The sequence below is a fragment of the Hyla sarda genome, chromosome 13 (genome assembly GCF_029499605.1).
Source record: "Hyla sarda isolate aHylSar1 chromosome 13, aHylSar1.hap1, whole genome shotgun sequence".
NCBI lineage: Eukaryota > Metazoa > Chordata > Amphibia > Anura > Hylidae > Hyla > Hyla sarda.
Window position 1 is genome coordinate 26,868,608 of NC_079201.1, and position 21,944 is coordinate 26,890,551.

The following is a 21,944-nucleotide window of genomic DNA, read 5'->3' on the forward strand; positions in this document are numbered from 1 at the left end:
AGAGAGAGGAAGAAGGGCGGAAGCTGGCCCGGCCAGGCTTCAGAGGACGTTGCGCCTGCCGGGGTCACGCCCACTTCCTCCCTCATTGGACCACCGATGACTGTGCAGGCTGAATAAAGGTACCAAGGAGGGTTTTTGAAATAAATAAACGCCAGGATTAGTGTCAAGGTTAGTCAGGGACAGATGCCGGAGGGTTTTAGGGACAGATTAGTTAATGATAGCTACTTCTATATCACAAGAACCTGCCATTTGAAAATAATGTGTAGACTTTTTATATCCACTCTAAATAGATTATAGACAGTAGATAGATAGATATTAGATACAAAGATAAATAAGATAAATGGATATCCATACTCCCTATAGAAGACATTACCTTTGTCACAATTCCATATAAAATAATGGAATAGATAATTTCTGCAAGTTCAATTCAGATGAACAGGACTTTCACTGGAATTTCTGCAACAAATCTGCTTTTGTGAACATGTTCTAAAAGGAAACTAACACGTTTCACGTTAGATGGTACATCTGTGGTCCGGTTCCAGAGATGCATGCTGTATTGGGGTCCGTTGGTAATATGTTAATGAATCCCTTCCAGCAATGAAGGTGGGACCTGGCATACAGAGATTCCCTGCCTCAGTCTCCCCTTTGCTCTGATATGCCCCCCCATATTAGAGTAGAGGGGGACATAGACAGGGAAGCTCTGTATGCCGGGTCACGTCTTCATTGCTGGAAGGGATTAATTAACATATTAACCAACGGACTCCAATACAGCATGCATCTCTGGAACCGAACCACAGATCTGGGTGAGTAATAAATAATTTTAAACCAGTGTACCCGCACTTTAAGGTTAAGTACAGGTGAACCAGCCTTTCGTAATGACCCTAACTAGAGACCTAGATGGTGAAATTGGCATTGGACTATGCATGAGTTGCTCCATATTTATTAGGTGGCATGATTACAACTACAAACCAAGGCATCAACGACAAAAAACTCGCTTTACAAGTGGTGAAATCATTAACTTTGATAATCCGTGCACCTAGTTGTATTTCTTTTTTATTGCATAACATGTGACATATATTACATTGTCCACATTAAAAATTGCCTGACGGTAGTTGTTTTTGCAACCAGTTGGATTTAATACTCTCCTCTTCCTTTTCTAATCAGTTCTTAACCAATAGGTCACCTGTTATGAAATATGAAGCATCTTAAGACAGTCTTTTTTTCCCTTTTACTTAAAGGGGTACTCCGCCCCTAGACATCTTATCCCCGGGGATCGATGCTGCAGCACCCCGCTATCATTACTGTGTAGAGCGAGATCCCACTGCACGTAATGACGGGCAATACAGGGGCCGGAGCATCGTTACGTCACGGCTCCACCCCTCGTGAGGTCGTGATGTCATGAGGGGCGGAGCCATGACGTCACGCTGCTTAGGCCCCTGTATCGCCCGTCATTCCACACAGAGCGAACTCGCTCTGTGCAGTAATGATGGCGGGGTGCCGCAGCGGCGATCCCCGGGGTCCCCAGCAGCGGGACTGCGGCGCTCTAACATCTTATCCCCTATCCTTTGGATAGGGGATAAGATGCCAGGGACGGAGTACCCCTTTAAGATTTGCTCCTGAGAGGCTGGTCTTAAAATACGCAACTTTTCAGAAGACTCTGGTGGATGTGGATCAGCTGCACCTGTAAGGCAGAAGATTCGGACCGTACCAGGGAGCGGAGTCTAAGGTGCTGCTGGTTTTCACCAGAGCCCGCCGCAAAGCAAGATGAACTTGCTGCGGCAGGCGGCACCCAGGTCGCTACACCTGGCACGGCTCGACGACACAGGCGGCTGAGGAGATGCGAGGCACAGGAGAGATAAGGCAGCTCGTAGTCAGGATGGCAGAAGGTCAAGGCAGGTGGCAAAGTAGCGTAGTCAGGATGTAGCAGGGTCTGTTCCAGATGGTAGAGAAGTCACGGACAAGCTAATCAACAGCAGGCACACTGGAGGAGACTGGGAGAGGAAGAGGAGGATGGAGATGGAGTCCGCAGACAACAAAAAAGGGAGACGACTTTGTGGACTCGGAATCCTTATGATTATATGAGAATTCAGCCCAGGGGAGAATGTCGACCAAATTGTCTTGGCGAGCTGAAACAAAATGCCGAAGATAAGTCTCTAGGATTTGATTTACCCTCTCCAACTGACCGTTGGACTTAGGGTGGTAGGCTGAGGAGAAGTCCAGATTGATGTCCAGACGGTGACAAAGGGCTTGCCAGAACTTAGAGACAAACTGAACACCTCGATCCGAAACGATATGCTGAGGAAGACCATGTAAACGAAAGACATGCAGCAAGAAGTACTTCACCAGCTACGGGGCAGAAGGAAGACCTGGTAGAGGAATGAAATGAGTCATCTTGGAAAACCGATCTACAACGACCCAGATGACAGTGTTATTATGAGATTATGAGAGTGGCAAATTGTTGATAAAATCCATGGCGATATGGGACCAGGGAGTCTCTGGAATGGGTAAAGGCTGTAAGAGTCCTTATGTTCTGAGGTTGTACTATACCCCCGCTAAGCATTTTGGCTTGTCTCCCTCTGACCTTTGTTTTAGATGTTCCACGGACATTGGTACCTTTCTGCATGCTGTGTGGGATTGTCCTGTTGTTGCAGCCTTTTGGAGGGAGGTGATGGGTTTCCTGGGTGAGCATTTGGAATTTCCCTCTGTGTTTAGCCCTTCAGTGTGTCTCTTAATGACTTGATTTTCAGCACTCATAGAAGGTTGTTGTTCCGCTTTCTGTTGTTTTGTGCCCGCAAGGTGGTAAAGATGACTTGGAAAGATACATCCACGCCTCCGCTGTCTCGTTGGATAGCCTTTGTGAACAAATATGTCCCATTGTATCAGGCCCTTTATGTTAGTCGTAAATGCCCTAAGAAGTTCGATATGGTGTGGACCCCCTGGTTGTTGGTGGCATAGTCAGCTGATAGGCCGGATGGACTCTCTCAGTAGCTTGCTAGGGGAATCTGCAGCTGGATCGATTTCCGGGCTGGGGTGGGTGCCGGGAAGTATGAATGGATGTGTGGCTGGTTGTTGGTGCGTGTTGGTTCCCTCCTGGGGCCTCGGAGTAACCTCCGTGTACCTTATGATACCCTTTTTTACCCAATCAGCTTCTTATTGGTTGCCAGAGTGCGTTGGGACGTTTGGGAGGTGATGTTCTTTTCTTTTTTTGTATATGCAAAAATAAAAAAATACTTAAAAAAAAAAATAAAGGCTGTAAGAGTCCTGCAGGTCTCTGTCGAGGAGTTTTATCACGGCACATGTTTCACTGGAACGAACAAAATCAGAAACATCACGTTCAAGAGGGGTGGAAAAACCAGCAGTGCAGGGAGATAAGAAGTAGAGTCTTGCGTATTCCAGGATGTCCTGCTGTCAAGGAAGAATGACCCCATTTCAGAACCTTGCATCTCAATCTGGCGGGCACAAAGGATTTTCCGGGAGGAACTTGCTGAATCTCGGCAGGAGCTGCAGGAATCAAATGGTCAGGAGGAATAATATGCCTAGGCGTGGAGTCCAAACCAATGACTTCAGAGGACCTGGAGAGCGCATCAGCTCTGATGTTCTTGTCTGCTGGACGGAAGTGAATGAAGAAGTTGAACCTGGAAAATAACAGTGACCACCTTGCCAGGCAGGGGTTCAAACGCTGAGCAGACTGAAGGTATAGAAGATTCTTGTGGTCGGACTAGATGCTGACCGGATGAGAAGAACCTTCCAATAAATGTCACCATTCCTCCAAAGCTAGCGTGATAGCAGGAGAGAAGGTCTAGGAGAAGAACCCACAAGTTACACTCTTGCCCTTGGTGTTTTTCTGAGTGAGAACAGCACCCGCTCCAATAGATGAGGCATCAACCTCCAAAGCCAAGGGCCTCTCCAGATCGGGTCCTGTAAGCACGGGAGCAGAGGCAAACACAGACTTTAAACGGGAGAAGGCCTCTTCAGCCTCTTGAAGCCAAGACTTAGGATTAGATGCCTTCTTAGTGAGAGCCATAAATGGAGCAACCAAGGATGAAAAATGTGGGATAAATTGACGATAATAGTTTGCGAATCCCAGAAAGCGTTGAATAGCACGTAGGCGCGAAGGACGAGGCCAATACAAAACTGCAGACAATTTATCTGGATCCATCTGCAGGCCCTGGTGAGAGACAATGTAGCCAAGAAATGGAAGACTAGATTTCTCAAACAGGCATTTCTCTAGTTTGGCGTTGAGATGATTCTTCCGAAATCGCTGAAGAACCAGACGAACATGAGTACGATGCTCCTCTCAGTTGGAAGAGAAGATCAGGTCATCTAGGTATATGACAACACAGGTGTAGAGAAGATCACGGAAGATATCATTGACAAACTCTTGAAAAACAGCTGGAGCATTGCAGAAACCAAATGGCATTACGAGCTACTCAAAATGCCAGTCACGAGTATTGGAGGCCGTTTTCCATTCATCTCCCTTGCGGATACGAATATGAATGGTTATACGCTCCTGCTCCTCCCCGGAGCGCTCGCGGCGTTCTCCTCTCTGCAGCGCCCCAGTCAGACCCGCTGACCGGGAGCTCTGCACTGTCACTGCCGGCGGGGATGCGATCCGCGTAGCGGGATGCGGCCGCCCGCGGGTCACATCCCAATCTACTCACCTGTCCCGTTCCCCGGCTGTCACGTCATGGCGCGCGCAGCTCCGCTCTCTAGGGCGCGCGCGCCGGCTCTCTAAGATTTAAAGGGCCAGTGCACCACTAATTGGTGCCTGGCCCAATCAGTGTCTATTAGCTTCCATGCTCCACCTGTATATAAACCCACTTCCCCTTCCTGTCCTTGCCGGATCTTGTTGCCTCAGTGCCTAGTGAAAGTGTTTTGTGAGTGCCCTTACCAGTGTTACCAGACCTTCTGCCGTTGCCCTTGACTACGAACCTTGCCGCCTGCCCCGACCTTCTGCTACGTCTGACCTCGCCTTTGTCTTGTCCTTTTGTACAGCGCCTGTCTTAGCAGTCAGTGAGGTTGAGCCGCTACCAGTGGACACGACCTGGTTGCTACCACTGCAGCAAGACCATCCCGCTTTGCGGCGGGCTCTGGTGAAAACCAGTAGCAACTTAGAACCGGTCCACCGGTACGGTCCACGCCAATCCCTCTCTGACACAGAGGATCCACCATCAGCCTGCTGAATCCTGACAGTAGGTCCAATTTGTAGAAGACCTACGGTCAAAAAGTTCTGAGATAAGAGGTAGAGCGTAACTGTTCTTGACCGTGATTTTGTTAAGTCCCCTGTAGTCAATGCATGGATGGAGTGAGCCATCTTTCTTTCTAACAAAGAAGAAACAGCTCCAGCAGGAGAAGAGGACTTATGGATAAATCCCTTTTTGAGATTCTCCTGATATACTCAGCCATAGCTTTGGTCTCAGGAACCGATAGAGGTTATATCCTTCCACGAGGAGGAATGGTACCAGGCAGAAGATCAATAGGGCAATCGTAAGGACGATGTGGAAGCAAAGACTCAGCCTGTTTCTTGCAGAAAACGTCAGAAAAATCTTGGTAAGGTGGTGGCAGGCCAGGTAAAGGAGGATGACAAGAAACCACTTTAGACAGAACTGGTTGGAGGCAAAGATTTTGACAGGATTGTCCCCAGCGAATTATTTCTCCAGTTCTCCAACCAAGGTGCGGAGAATGGGGTTGCAGCCAAGAAAGGCCAAGAGGAATCTCTCAAGTACAGTGTGGCAGAACATAGAATTCAATCTTTTCTTTATGCAATACACCCACTTGCATGACAAGAGATTCGGTATGGAAGTGCACCATACAGTCCAGATTTTGTCCATTAACAGAGGAGATGAACAAGGGCTTGGCAAGCCGAGTGACAGGAAGATGATACTTGTGGACCAAAGAAGAATTAATAAAGTCACCTGCTGATCCAGAATCCAAAAATGCTGTAGCGCTGAAGGAAGACTTGGAAGAAGCGAAGACTTGTACAGAAATAGTCAAGCAAGGAGAGGTGGTATTCACACCTAGGGACACCTCTCCTACGTGCCCTAGGTGCAAGCCTTTTTTCGGATACTGTGGACGAACAGAACAGTCTTTGAGGAAATGTTCGGGGCTAGCACAATACAAGCACAAATTCTCACTGCGTCGTCGTGATCTCTCCTGTTACTTAAGACAGGAACGATCCACTTGCATAGCCTCTTCGGCAAGAGGCACAGGAAACTGTAGAGGTGGATGTGAAACACAGGTGCCAGGTGATAATATATCCGTGTTCGGGCAGGTTCGCTCTCTAAGCGCAGTTCTTCCTGCCTTTCAGCAAAATGCACATCAATACGTGTGGCCAAATGGATAAGTTCAGTCAAAAAAGATTGAGGATCACGTACAGCAAGGGCATCTTCAATCCTGCTAGCTAGCCCTTTTTTGAATGTGGCACACAAGGCCTCATCATTCCATGCTAGTTCTGTGGTTAAAGTGTGGAAGTGAACCGCGTAGTCACCAACGGAAGAATTCCCTTGACATAGCTTCAGCAAAGCCGTCTCAAATTCTGCCAGAAAAGCCGTCAAGTTGAAAGCTACTGTTTCCCTGCAGTCCCAAAGGGGTGTAGCCCAGGCCAGGGCTTTTTCGGACAGTAGACTAATGACAAAGGCCACCTTCGCAGTTCTGTGGGAAACAGTTCAGACATGAGCTCCAAGTGCATGGAGCACTGTGTAACGAAGCCTCTGCACGACTTGGAATCTCCATCATACTTGGAAGGTAAAGGCAGACGTAGCTGGGAGCCAGAAGACGCTGCAGGAGCTGGTGGTGGGCCAGATTGTGGTACCTGCTGCTGTTGCAAGGTCAAAAGCTGTTGCATCATAGCTGAAAAGTGAGAAAGTTGCTGCGCCTGTTGGGCCAACTGCTGTGGATGATGTACCACAACGGAGGGAAGATCCGCGACTTCAGGCAGGGGTACCTCAGCGGGATCCATGGCCGGATCTTACTGTAACACTCACGTTTCAGAAAACAGGAACTCCGGTGGATGTGGATCCGCTGGCCCTATATAGCAATGACTCGGACCATACCAGGGAGCGGAGTCTAAGGTGCCGCTGGTTTTCACCAGAGCCCGCTGCAAAGCGGGGTGGACTTGCTGCGGCAGGCGGCACCCAGGTCGCTACCCCTGGCACGGCTCGACCACACAAGCGGCTGAGGAGATGTGAGGCACAGAAGGGATAAGGCAGCTCGTAGTCAGGATAGCAGAAGGTTAAGGCAGGCGGCAAAGTAGCGTAGTCAGAACGTAGAAGGAGGTCAGTAGGCAGGCGACAGAGGAGCATGGTCAAGTCACATAGCCAAGGATCAGATACACAGTAAGGCAACTCTCAGGAATGCTTTCTCTCAGGCAACAAAGATCCGGCAGGGAAGTGAGGAGGGTGGAGGAATTTATCAATGAGCCACAGGTGAATTACACTAATGAGTGCACTGGCCCTTTAAATCTTAAAGCTCCGGCGTGCGCGTGCCCTAGGGGACGGGGACACGTGCAAGAGAGCAGAGAGGCAGAGGCTGGGGCAGGAGAAGCATCAGGTGAGTGACGGACTGGGGCTCGCATGCGGGCGCATCCCACGATGCAAGTCCCAGCCCCGCTGGCAGCAGCAGGTCCATGCGCTGTCGGCCGGAGCACATAACATAACAGAAACTAAATATAAAGCTTATATTATCCATGCTGTATAGTAGAGTAGTTTTTTTTTCACCGATATCAGCCCGTTCACGCTGTGAAGGGCCTGACTATAGTGTTGATATTTGGGGATCACAGTAGCAGGTAGCCCTATTAACAGTTTATTGAGGGTGCAGGCCCTCTGACAGAAAGATAAAAGTCCCAGTATGCCCATTGTGTTTCCTTCTTGTTATGTGCTCAGGGCTCTTTTTTTCTTGGTCATTATTACTACTCTTTGTTGCTGCTCATTAGATCTCTATGTTTGTGAACAGATGTCTGGAGAAATAAACCTTACACTGGTGATGGTTCCTTGTCAGGATCAAAGAGTGGGCAATTTGTGTCTTTCATTCAGCCCCTTATTTTCCTGTACACTGATCTTCCAGATGTGAAGATACCACTTTTTTTTTGCTTGCCTCAGTGTTCATGACCTCACTTCTTCAAATATAACAGGAAACAATACGTTATTTTCCAAACCTGAAATACTCTGCGCTGCTGTGAGCATGAACATGGGCACGTATGCAAATCAAAGCGGCTGTTACAGCTTCAAAAAATGTTTAATTCAACTTGTGATCTTCATGGCTTATTGTCACAGATTAGGTGATCTTTCTATAGGAAGCAGATGTTTGGATAATTGGTAACACTATCGTTGAATATTTATCAAACCTTGTGCAAAGTCACAGTGAACCAGTCACTCATTGTAACCAATTAAATTCCAGAATTCATTTTTCAGAGGCCTTTTATAAAAAAAAAAATAAAAAAAATGAAAGCTGGAATTTGATTGGTTGCTATGGGCAACTGCTCTTTCGTCCCTTTGCACAAAGTTTTGATAAATCTCCCTGTATGAATTGTGCCAAATGAAAAACTCAGGTCTGCTACATCTGTGTCTTTGTATAAAAGTTTTATTGGCTCCACGTGTACTGAGGGGTATGGACGCTTGTAGGTGATGAAATTCACATCCAAACCTGATGATATTCTACATCCCACATGTGTAAATATGATTTCCATAACCCCATTGCCATGCTATAGAAAGATCACCTAATCTGTGACAATAAGCCATACAGAAATCCAGCAGTTTTGCCCAATGTGGATTAAACCATATAGGCAAATCATTGTGTGAATCCATGGCAGAAGTCAAGGGTCAGTCTCATTTTTCTACTGTAAACTTAATAAAATATGTGACCAATTTTCAGCAAGCCTGCACCCTATTCTGTTGATAGAGAACTCTGTGTATTATGAGGATAGTATTGGTACAAATCGGCCCAGCTTTCTCCTCTGCAAGGAATGAAGTGCACGTATAGCTGTAGAGCAGCAGCTGTAACTTGTAGAAACACACATGACAAAATGCAGCACAACTCTGCTTTTTATATGGTTATTAAAGGGGTTATCCAGGAAAAAACTTATTTTTATATGCCAACTGGCTCCAGAAAGTTAAACAGATTTTTAAATTACTTCTATTAAAAAATCTTAATCATTTCAGTACTTATGAGCTTCTGAAGTTAAGGTTGTTCTTTTCTGTCTAAGTGCTCTCTAATGAAACGTGTCTCGGAAACCGCCCAGTTTAGAAGAGGTTTGCTATGGGGATTTGCTTCTAAACTGGGCAGTTCCCGAGACACGTGTCATCAGAGAGCACTTAGACAGAAAAGAACAACCTTAATCCTTTCAGTACTTATGAGCTTCTGAAGTTAAGATTTTTTAATAGAAGTAATTTACAAAACTGTTTAGCTTTCTGGAGCCAGTTGATATATGTATATACATATATACATATATATATATATATATATATATATATATATAAAAGTTTTTTCCTGGAATACCCCTTTAAACATTTAGAACGTCATCTCTAATATACATGGTACAGGAAAAAGATCGAACGCATTTCAGCTTACTCAGACTTAGCCATAGATGCAAAAACATACAGACATATAGTGCAACATGGGTCACCTTATTTCCATAGCCATTTTGATATTTGCTATGGGGCCCCCTCGCTGGAAATGAAGGGAAGAAACATATGCTAAGTACTACAGGATTAATGATAAGTTCTTATAAACTGGAAGAGTACATAGAGATGTAACAGTGTAGAATCTGTTATTTCACTGATAGAATTGTCAAAATGCATGAAGATGGACCTATAGTCAAATGTGAATAATAACATCATGATATTACAATACATTGTATAAACTGACTAACTTAGCTCTGCTACATCTGTAGATAACTTTTACCCTGAATGGATACAATGACAAGGCCGGTGACAAGCACAGGTATAATACAGTGACCCCCCCCCCGACCTATGATGGCCCTGACATAAGATCATTTCAACATGCGATGGCCTTTCAGAGGCCATCGCATGTTGAAGGCAGCATCAACATATGATGCTTTTGTATGTCGGGGCCATCACATAAACGGCTATCCGGCAGCACTAAGGGATGGCCGTTTACGGTGCCCTGTGTGGTCCGCTGACTATCTCTTACCTATCCTTGGGGCTCCGGCGCGTCCTCTTCGGGATCCCCTCCATCGTCGGCATCACGTCGCTGCACACACCCTCCCATCATCCAATAGGAGCGGCGTGCGTAGCGACGTGATGGCGGCGACGGAGAGCGGGGATGCCGGGGTAGCAGAGGCATTGCCGGAGCATCGGGGACACCCTGGGGACGCGGCGACAGTGATGGAAGGCGACATCCAGGGCAGCGGTGAGGAGCGGTGATGGCCCGGAGTGGCGGGGACAGGCGAGTACAACTTCCTATAAAAGTGGTCTTCAACCTGCGAACCTCCAGCCGTTGGCTGTCCGGGCATGCTGGGTGTTGTAGTTTTGTAACATCTGGAGGTTCGCAGGTTTGAGACCACTGTCCTATACTTTACATTGCACAGATCCCTCAACATACAATGGTTTCAACAAACGATGGTCCATTTGGAACGGATTACCCTCGTATGTTGAGGGACCACTGTATAGTGATAAATCCAGGAATAGCTGCAGTGAGTGACACACGCAGTGATTGACTACTGTCAGTGGTAACACAGGATTGGGGGATTCTGTGAGCTGTCTTCCGCTTTCTAGCGTGCAATAGACTTGAGAGGGATTGTATGGCTTGAGCACCATCTGTGTGTGAACAGGAGGAATTCTGCAAGTCCTCCTCTCTCTACTCCTGGATACGAGCTCAGATGTAGAGGGAGCTTCAGAGTGAGCGCACACACACTGTGAGAGCTGAGGACCAGCTGGAGGGAAGTCACTATACAGACACAAGGCGACTGCTCCACTCCCATCACATCCCACATAGACACTGAAGGATTCTATACAAGATCCCGAAACCTCCTATAAGGATTTATCACAGGTGCAAAACTTCAGGATAATGAACTTTGTCAGGTGCACTGACGGAGAGAACGGTGGATTACTTTAAACCCCTAGGAGACCTTATGCAGGTAAGTGACCTATTTCCCTGCACATATTATGTTGTAATGACCCCGATATATACCAAGGTGGTTGCCTATAAGTAATATCTACTAGATCTCATGGTTACAATATATTTTAAGTCTATTTACAATATTGGCGACTACATTCGATGCCATCATAGATAGGCTTCCCTACATTCAGCATGCTGCTTTAGCCCTGTCTAAATACCCTGGCCAAGGCAAGGTGACTTGTTGGCATCACCCACGACCCCTGGCACACATCACCCGGGCAGCTAAGCCTTTGATTCTATAAAGCTGTTTGCCTTTGCATTTCTCCCCCAACCTGTTTGTTCAAAGAAAATTGTAACTTTAACTAATCTTATCAAAAGACTTTCGTGAAAAGGATCGGAGTGTAGGATGTTTGTGTACCAGAATCCTTATTTATCGAACTCTAGTTGGCAGACCTCAGAAGAAGGGTCATTTAAGAAATGCCGCTGTAGGATCCAATAAATAAGATGTGGGAAGGTTATCCTTGGCTACATGCCACCAAATGCCCCAGGATTGTCACCCATCAAATGCTGCATGGAATCATTATTATCATGTAATATAAAGAGATTTGTGTTGTTACTCAGAGCTTACGATCTGAATGCAACAAGTGCTTGCTGCATTTCGTCATAAGAGTTATTTCTCTTCATGCTAGAAGACATTTTACTTATTTTCTGTCTAGTCTTATTAGCTTGCCTGACACCACACGTCCCAGCTAGGCTGCCATAGAGAATAACTCATTTCTCTTATTCCATACAATATCAACAGAAGATTAGCCATAGTGAGAAGGGTTAAACTGTAGCAGGTCAACAGCTGGTCCCACTACAGGTGCCAAACAAGGTAGATATTGATTGCTTATGGTCGCTCACTAAATATAGGGGCCCGGAAAGGCAAGACATAGGAATCTGTTTGACTGGATGCTTAGGAGAACTGCTTGGCCATTGTTGTATCCTTTCTTTTCCTGACTCCCAAAGTATGGATTCTGTAGAGCTAATGAGATATCACTGATCCCCACTGGTGTGAATACCCTGACAAACAACTCTCCATATCTTCGCTCCCTAAACACCATAAAAGAGTAAAATGAAAGAAGATGATAGGTTTTCAATGGGAAAAACACAGTAATAAACCAGTAAAAAAAAAAAAGCTATCTGCCTCACTGGGCAAAGCCTGAAAAGGCAAGGGCTTCCCTACTAAAATCTTAATAGATGTTGGAACAGAGAAAGAATTCTGTCCTGCTATCTGCCCCATATCCCCCCCATTACAGACCGGTCCAAACCAATAAGTATTGTGGGAAAGATGAGCTGATAAGACTGGTCACACTGGTGTCCTGCTCTTCATCAATGATCCAGCTCTAAGCACAGAGAAGCACGCAGAGAATTACTGTGTTTTCTCATATGACAAGGACCCTGGAGATAAAAGGATCTGACTGGGATATAACCCCCTTACTCCAGAAAGACATGTATGGAATGGAAATTGCTTGTTGTTTCTCAATATGTTATCCTGTTCTTGTCAAGTCATTTCCAAATTTTGATGGCGACATCCAAAAAGCCTTTCCAAAATTTCCTACATACGTTTTCAGACTTCTTGCCATTTCTTCTATTTAAAAATATTAATCCTTCTAGTGCATAAACTACATATATACTACAGAGAAATTTGTGAAGTTCTTTCCAGTCTGACCACAGTGCTCACTGCTCACACCTCTGTCCATGTCAGGAACTGTCCAGAGCACGAATGGGGATTTACTTCTAATCTGGACAGTTCCTGACAGGGACAGAGGTGTCAGCAGACAGGACTGTGGTCAGACTGGAAAGAACTTCACAACTTCCTGATAAGGAAGTACTGGAAGGATTAAGATTTTTTTTATAGAAGTAATTTACAAATATGTTTAAACTTTCTGGCACCAGTTGATTTGAAAACATTGGTTTTCCACTTGTTTCCATCGGAGTTACCCTTTACCTCTAGCGCAGAGGCAATTATTGCTGAGGGGGGGCACCGGAAGTTGCATTACGTGCATAGTAATCTTATTAAACCACTGTATGGTGGAATTATTTGAGCACGATATGGTGCTATTTATATATACTATTTTGGCAGTAGATGAGGATTGTGGCATCAGTATAAAGCATTATTTCACCAACCGTATGGAAAAACCTTTGGTTCATTAAAGTGGGATGTGATGACAATATGACACCAAGCCTTTTTGCCTGTATCCTGATGTCATATTAGAGCCTGAACAGTCTAATTCCAGCTTTTTGCATACACTGTCTGGCTATACACTATATGAAGGGAAGTGCTGCACAGGGCATATATCAATGTAAGGCTGGCTCTGCTTACATTTGGGAGATACAATAGAAGATACAAAGGGCAAAATTCAGGATAAGGACTGTCCTGCTCTTCTTTATGCCCCTGTATTAATGGCTGGATATAGATCATAGAGCATACTATTTGACAAAGATGATAGAGCACACATGTTTTAGGGGCCTATAGGTGGAACATGGCCTTACATTTAAAAGAATGACAAATAACTTTGATAACAAAGTTAAGATAAGTGCCAGAACAGTACATGCTATGAGCAGCAGATACATCCTAAGACCACAATCAGGGATTTATTGAAGTGTTTGAAATGTTTCCTATTAGAGCGAGAGTGTGATACAAAATCAATAGGCTTTTCAGCCAGCTGGAAATAAGTGATTGCTTTCTGCATCTGCCAGACCTCTGGAGCGAGAGTGACAAATCAAGACTGGGTCATTATAACATGGCAAAATGTAATAATATTGGTATCCAGGTGATGTACAGAAGAGCGTGAAGTGCGAGACTAATGCATCGCTCCCCTGGTTAGGTCGTGCAATGTTATTATTACTGTAATGCTAGTTACAGAGCGCAGTGACTGGAGGAATTAAAGGTGAACGTTATATAGAGTTATGTACGGACATGCAGGGAGACATTCAGCGGGGGAAATTCTTGCTTGGTAATGCTATAAGAGACAAGCAGAATAATAATCTTATTATAAAAGTTATGGTGCTTATTTTGCAGGAAAAGTGCCACCTGTCTCTTGGTTGTGTATGATATTGCAAGCTCAGATTCATTGGACATAATCGGGCTAAGGTGCATTACCACACAAGATCTCTAGTGCTGTTTTGGGAGAAATCATCCATCCTTTTCTCTAATTCTAAACAACCCCTTCAATAGCAGCTTTTTGTTGAAAGGTTTCCCCCGAAAATAAGCTGATCAGTTGATATCCTAGTGCTGGGATCTCCAATGATCGGCAACAGTCTGTGAGGGAATCAGGCAACAATTCATCTGCAGTGCCACCACAGGTAAACTGAAGCATTACTTGATGCCCATTGAAGTCAGGTGTCCAGATTGTACCACACAGCGCACAGCTGATTATTTATTCTTTTTGTCACTATGTGTCCACTTTATACGTGTTTTTGTCCACATAGATCTTTTGAGTTGCAGTGCCATTTTGGGATGTCCCTCCTGGAGGTCTAGAGAAATGTTGTTTATAGATATAGATCTCCCTCTCTAACTTTTGGAAATAGCACAATACACCATACATCCTGACATATTTGCACCTTATTCTAAAATTATGAATACCTTGAAATATATTTTTGATGACGCCTTTATATGAAAGCAGACTACTTGTGTGTATATGACAACTGCAATGTATATATCTGAATACTTTACAGCAGAGTCTGTAAAACTAAAGCTGTGTCCCCAATACACAGACCATGCATGGGTCAGGCATTGGACTTTACATGGCTGATGCTTCTCCCAGGATATCAATAATCAGGGGAAAGTCGGAAAACTCCCAAGCATGTAACATAGTGGTCTGGTCCCACCCAAGTCTGATGAAGATATAGGTGTCTGACAACAAGTGCAGTTAAACTGCTGTCTGTTTCCAATGGCAACCAGCAGAATTCTAAGCTTCTATGGTTAGAAATAGAAACTCAACATTTTGTTCTGATTAAAACTTAAAAGATTTAGATATCATAGTACAGGGTGGGCCATTTATATGGTTACACCTTAATAAAATGGGAATGGTTGGTGATATTAACTTCCTGTTTGTGGCACATTAGTATATGTGAGGGGGGAAACTTTTCAAGATGGGTGGTGACCATGGCAGCCATTTTGAAGTTGGCCATTTTGAATCCAACTTTTGTTTTATCAATAGGAAGAGGGTCATGTGACATATCAAACTTATTGGGAATTTCACAAGAAAAACAATGATGTAATTTTATTATTTCATGAGTTATTTACAAGTTGCTGACCACTTATAAAATGTGTTCAATGTGCTGCCCATTGTGTTGGATTGTCAATGCAACCCTCAACAAAAGTTGGATTCAAAATGGGCGACTTCAAAAAGATTGGTCACCACCAATCTTGAAAAGTTTCCCCCCTTACATATACTAATGGGCCACAAACAAGAAGTTAATATCCCCAACCATTCCCATTTTATTAAGGTGTATCCATATAAATGGCCCACCCGGTATACACAGATCAACAATGTGCAGTGGTAGTTACATGAAACAAAAAGCCCAACAGCACAAAAATTGCAGAAAGCTAGTAGAACAAAATACATCTTTTATTGGTGTCCAAAGGAAGAGTACAAGATAATCCATGTGTAGTTATCAGAGTAGATGGATTTGTCAATCTGTTGCTAGCTTTTAATGATTTTTGCTCTTATGTGTTTTGTTTTAGTGTTCACCAGGCTACAAGGACGAAAGCGTGTGCCATGAGTACTGAATAGACATACATCATTTGTGCTCAATAGAGAACGACAAAATGGAGCAGGATTATTCAGACTTACCCAACATCACTGAGCTGTACTTTTCTCCTGTTTCGCAGGGGTACATTATGGAGACAACTAGCAATGCATCCACAAATGAAACACTACCTTACTATGACATGACGAACAATGCCATCCTCACCTTTATCTACTTTGTGGTGTGTATTGTGGGACTTTGTGGAAATACACTGGTCATTTATGTTATACTCCGATATGCCAAGATGAAGACCATTACCAACATTTATATCCTAAACCTAGCTATAGCCGATGAACTGTTTATGCTTGGCTTGCCCTTTTTGGCCATGCAGGTAGCTTTGGTCCACTGGCCCTTTGGCAAAGTTATTTGCAGAATTGTCATGACAGTGGATGGCATTAACCAGTTCACCAGCATCTTCTGCCTTACAGTCATGAGCATAGACAGGTATCTTGCAGTGGTTCATCCAATTAAGTCTGCAAAATGGAGGAGACCAAGGACTGCTAAGATGGTCAATGCTGCTGTATGGACCATCTCACTTTTAGTCATTATGCCAATCATGACTTATGCCGGGATACAAAGTAATCGGGGCAGAAGTAGCTGCACCATCATCTGGCCTGGTAACTCTGGTACCTGGTACACTGGTTTTATAATTTATGCCTTCATCCTAGGATTTCTGGTTCCTCTCAGTATTATCTGTCTCTGTTATCTGTTCATCATCATCAAAGTAAAATCGTCTGGGATAAGAGTTGGCTCCTCCAAGAGAAAACGGTCAGAAAAGAAAGTTACAAGGATGGTGTCTATCGTGGTAGCTGTCTTTATCTTTTGCTGGCTCCCCTTCTACATCTTCAATGTCTCCTCTGTCTCTCTTTTAATAGTGCCAACTCCAAGCCTAAAAGCCATGTGGGACTTTGTTGTGGTTTTGAGTTATGCCAATAGCTGTGCTAATCCCATACTGTATGCCTTTCTATCTGACAACTTTAAAAAGAGCTTTCAGAATGTCCTTTGCTTATCCAAAGTCAGTGGTATGGATGAAGGAGACAGAAGTGATAGCAAACAAGACAAATCCAGGTTAAATGAAACAACAGAAACACAGCGCACACTGCTTAATGGAGATCTCCAAACCAGCATCTGAGCATACCTGAAATTCTAAAATAAAGCTGTATATATGAGCAACTTCACCTGAAACAACATCCTCACTAGATACTATGAAAGTGATAAACCAGCTCATAGATGAAAGTTCTTTGAGGTTTCCTTGACTTATAGGTGGTTACTCAACCAATGCTATTAATGCCACAAATTATATATAACCTGAAGAGTTTGTGTACATGTGCACTCGGTGCAGTTGCAGTCATTAGGAGTCTCCAGAATCATGTGCCTCCCCCTCCAAACACTTCACTGCCACCTCTTGAGTGTAGGGTCCAAAATATACGGAGATGCTTAAAAAGATATAATCTGTAATGACTTACTGCAGGTCTCACAAGAAGAATTCCTTCTATACCACATTGATGTGCATTCTAAATACCAAACTCTGACTTAAAGGATTTAGCTGAGACCGACCTTGCCCAACCATGTTTTGTGAGGGTGAAGATCTACGTCAATATCAGTGTTCCTCAGTTATGACTTCACTCACTGTACAATATTAGCTGCCCAATTGTCAATGCTTGTAAGACTATAGGTCATCGTGACTCCATGTTTTATATACAAAATATGGAATTCACTAACATTTATGAAAAATTGAGACCACCAGTAGTATTTTTGAATCATACTGATTATCACCTTCACCATCTACTATTATGTTTTATATCAGACAGGAAAGACACCATCATCTAGATGTGGGCCAAGTTGTTTCAGATGTTTGCCTAGCTATGTGAATATATATATATAAAACACATTCATGTTCACATTCACATAACTAAATTTTTCAAAATATTTCCTTTCTTGTAGTAAGTGCACTTTATATTTATGGAGCAACACACTGCACTTTACATTCGGGCAAAATGGCTCTTTCTTTGTTGTGGAGAAAACCACTAAGTGAAGAAAGTTGACATCCTGGTCTGAATTGGGAGTAAAATGCAAAAATGTACTAAAACAAGACAGACAATAAGGTAGAAAAAACGGCATTTTCCATTTTCAAATATCAGGACAATCTTCATATCTTTATACAGCACAAAGTTTACCCCAGCACCACTGACAAGTATTGGGTACCAAATTGGCTGCTAATGGCAACACACTTGATGCTGCCTATTGCTTTGTCCATGTAAGGGTTGGCATGTAACCTGGGCATACAGGTGGTCAAATGTGCACTGCTTGAGTTCACTTTTTCATTCTTGATGAAGACAAAACCCAAGACTGGTAAGAGGAAAGTCATATTGTGCCTAATGAATACTACTTACAGATTACCTGGTATTTATATGCTCTACCAACTTTGTCTAAGTGGCACCAAACATACCTGCTTACATTTTATTTATTGACTTCAGCTAACTTAAACAGAGGCTTTCTGCCTGTGGAGCAAGCGTGGAGTTGAAAGTTCACATGAAAAAAAAATCCTGGCATAATAGATTGTGCCATTCTGTAAAAATATTATCTTATACATCCAACTTATGGGGTTGTGTGTACAAGGGAATCAGCCACTTTGTGAGGTGGATCCAAAGAAGTATGTACTAGTATAAGGACAGGCACCATGGCTACCATGGGGTCAGCTGAAGGGTTGGGCCCCCACATTTTCCCATGCGCTATGCATACCTGTGCTGGACCTATGCTTTTGTAGGCTTCACAATGGCAAAGGGATAATGTCAATGGTCCAAAGCAATGGTCCCTACAAGCTCTTCTATACATGAAAGGAACCTATTCGATTTTGGCTGTTGGTTCCTCATTCCCTTTATATATTTTTCTGGGTGAACCAGAGTCTACTCAGACTTTGGCCACAAATGGGCTGTTTCCCTATGGACCAGTGTTCCCCAAGATGTGGCTCTACCACTGCTGTGGACCATAACAGAAATGTGTCATGCAACTTTACAGATGTTCTCTATTTGTCATATTTAAATTTTGTAATATATTTTCAGAAAGTGCTTAAATTATAAAAATGCTTGTGACAACATTAAAACAGAAGCTGTATTCTTTTTTTTTTATACTGTTTTGCATTGGAATTAAAACATTTAAAGATGTGCATGGACAGGAGCTTCACTGAGACATTTGCCACCACTTGGACCCCCAGTCATCTCAATCCTTATAATTTCCTAAGTTTTCATATATGTTGCCTTTTTTAACAATTTCAGTGTTGGGAAGTGCAGTCAAATAGTGAATCAGATCAGACAGGAAGTAGCTAGCTTCTCTTCCTACTTGGTTCTTATAAGGAATTAATATGTCTGGCAACATAAAACACAAGTGCATATACCAAAAGGTAAGAGATATTTTTGGAATACCTGTATGAATTATCCATCGTCTTCTATTGATACAGCAATATAAAGTGGAAGGTAAGCCTGCTGCATTGTGGAGTCATATCCATTGATAAGCATCTGACATGGAAGCTCTAATCTATCTGAAGACTCATTGTCTTTTTAAAGACTCCTCTCCACCGGACCTGCACAGCACTCCATTCATCTGACCATACTGGTTTTGTTGCTGGACAGAAAACCGTTGTCTGTTACGGTTTTCAGACCGGCAATAAAGCTGATACAGTTCAAAAATAAGCCAAACCAGAGTCACTATCCTACTCCACCTTCCTCATTCAAATGAAAGGGGTGCGGCGTGGGTCCGGCAGTGACCAGTTATTATATTCTCCCCCCGGATCCAGTATCCCCAAAACGTGGTATGAATGAGCCCTAAGATAGATAGATAGATAGAGCTTTCATGTCGGATGCTACTTCTCAATGGACGGAACTCCACAATGCAGCAGGCTTACCTCCCACTTTATATTGCTGTAGCAATAGAAGATGATCCCCAAAATTTGGTATGTTTACACGTTGCCGCTAATTAGTGGTATCACAACAAAACTAATGCAATGTATTTTGCTTGAAATCACTGTAAAAACATTGTGTTTTATCGCAATTATGTAATGCATGGTAAAATGTGCCATTTTTACCTTGATTTAGGTCAGTGGTTCTCAACCTTTTTGGCAACTGTACCCCCAAAAGGCGGGTACCCACGAACAAAAGGCGTGGTCTTACCTTTATACTAATGTGATACTTACTTAATCCCCTTGTGCCATTATTCCCCTTTCATCTTAATCCCCCTACGCCATTATTCCCCCCTCCATCTTTATCCGATATGGCAAAGGGGGATCAGAGGAAGGGGGGAATGGCACAAGGGGATTAAGATGGAGGGAGGGGGGAAATGGCGCAAGAGGATCAGAGGGAGGGAGGAATAATGGCACAAGAAATTAAGATGGAGGGGGGGAGGGTTAAACATTACTCCCCCCCACCTCCATATTAATTCCCATGTGCCAATATTTGTTGTTTTTCAGCCAAAATAATGGCACAAATTATGCTATTTTACTAAACCAAAATCACGGCAAAATCTCAGGAAAAAAATGCATAAAAAATGTAAAAAATAAAATTATAAACATATGAACACAGGCTTAGTCTGTGGCCAAAAATGTAAGTGTCGTAAAATCTGCTATCATCTAGCACCTTCATCAGATGTACGTTTTAGTTGACTTCAGACATTAGTTTTTAGTTTGTGTGATTTTACAGCATCCAAAAAATGCAAGTTTAAGTATATATTATACATAAACACAGATATATTTATAGCAAGGATGAGCACTATAGAACGTGTGAATACAGAAAACTCAAACAGAATGAAGCTATTAACATTGTGTGTCCATCCAAGGACTATGATCTCCCAAGCAGGAGATGCTTAGAAGAACAATATGGACACAAGCAGGATTATCTGTGGGTACAAGTAAGAGAACCGATATGTCAATCAGAACACCTAATATTAGTGTAACACAATATCGAATACAGCCTAATACTATACAGATGAACTAAATTTGTGTGTAAAAATAAATAACTCAGCTTTTCTCCATGTATGTTAGTGTTTCCCAACCAGTGGGCCTCCAGCTGTTGCAAAACTACAACTCCCAGCATGCTGGGAGTTGTAGTTTTGCAACAGCTGGAGGATCACTGGTTGGGAAACACTGATGTATGTGATCAACATTTAAACACTGTGATAGGTGGCTTTTCCCCCTCCCTATGGCATCATGCAGCTCAGAGTGGTAATAAAGCTGTCATGATACCCACGTGGGGGCCTATGCCCAACCTAACACCTGCTGTACTCCGCCTGATCAGTCCTCCTCCTAGTCATGGTTTATAAGGAGCAGGCAAATATTGACACAGCCCTTTACTCTGGGCTTTGAAGCCAAGCATAAAATCAAATACTGGAAAGCTCAATAAGAGATAAGGGGAACCAGGAAAGGCACATGACACACCGCAAAGGACAAAAATCGGATTCTAGCTCTTTCACAAGTATTGATAACACCCCTGATAATGTTACTAACACCGCTCTCTGCGTTAATATAAAGTTGCACTTTTACAGTTCTAATCAAATTCATGTTGTAGTGATGCAGGGGAGACAAGGAAATGTTCCATTAGACTTAGGCTCCTGGACCCCAATGCAAAATCTCTATCAGGTCTATCAGTTGACTGTGTTATGGTAATTTGTAAAACTCCTATTGATATTTAGATGTTCTTTAACAAAGCACTACAGCGGATAGAATAGGTGACTTACACATACAGTAAGGCTTTCCTGCGGTCATGGAAAACAGCCAAGTTACCTGTGCTACGTGACCTGCTTAACTCCTTAAGGACCAAGCCCATTTTAACCTTAAGGACCAATCCAATTTTATTTTTGCGTTTTCGTTTTTTCCTCCTCGCCTTCTAAAATCCATGATTCCTTTATATTTCCATCTACAGACCCATATAAGGCATAAGGCTTGTTTTTTGCGTGACCAATTGTACTTTGTAATGAAACCTCTCATTTTACCATAAAATGTACGGCGAACCCCCCCAAAAAATTTTTAGGCTGGAAATTTAAATGAAGACCACAATTTTGCACATTTTGGAGGGTTTTGTTTTCAC

At 43.4% G+C, this 21,944-nt stretch overlaps 2 protein-coding genes across 2 annotated transcripts in view; one reads left to right on the forward strand and one right to left on the reverse strand.

The window, feature by feature from the left end:
• SLC39A11 (solute carrier family 39 member 11) overlaps positions 1 to 21,944 on the reverse strand; it is a 499,832-nt gene that overhangs the window by 474,307 nt on the left and 3,581 nt on the right. The window lies entirely within an intron of this gene.
• Positions 10,790 to 18,984, forward strand: SSTR2 (somatostatin receptor 2). Its single transcript, XM_056550535.1, has 2 exons — positions 10,790 to 11,092; positions 15,806 to 18,984. The coding sequence occupies exon 2, from the start codon at positions 15,890 to 15,892 to the stop codon at positions 17,000 to 17,002; it is 1,113 nt and encodes a 370-aa protein (XP_056406510.1). The 5' UTR covers positions 10,790 to 11,092; positions 15,806 to 15,889; the 3' UTR covers positions 17,003 to 18,984.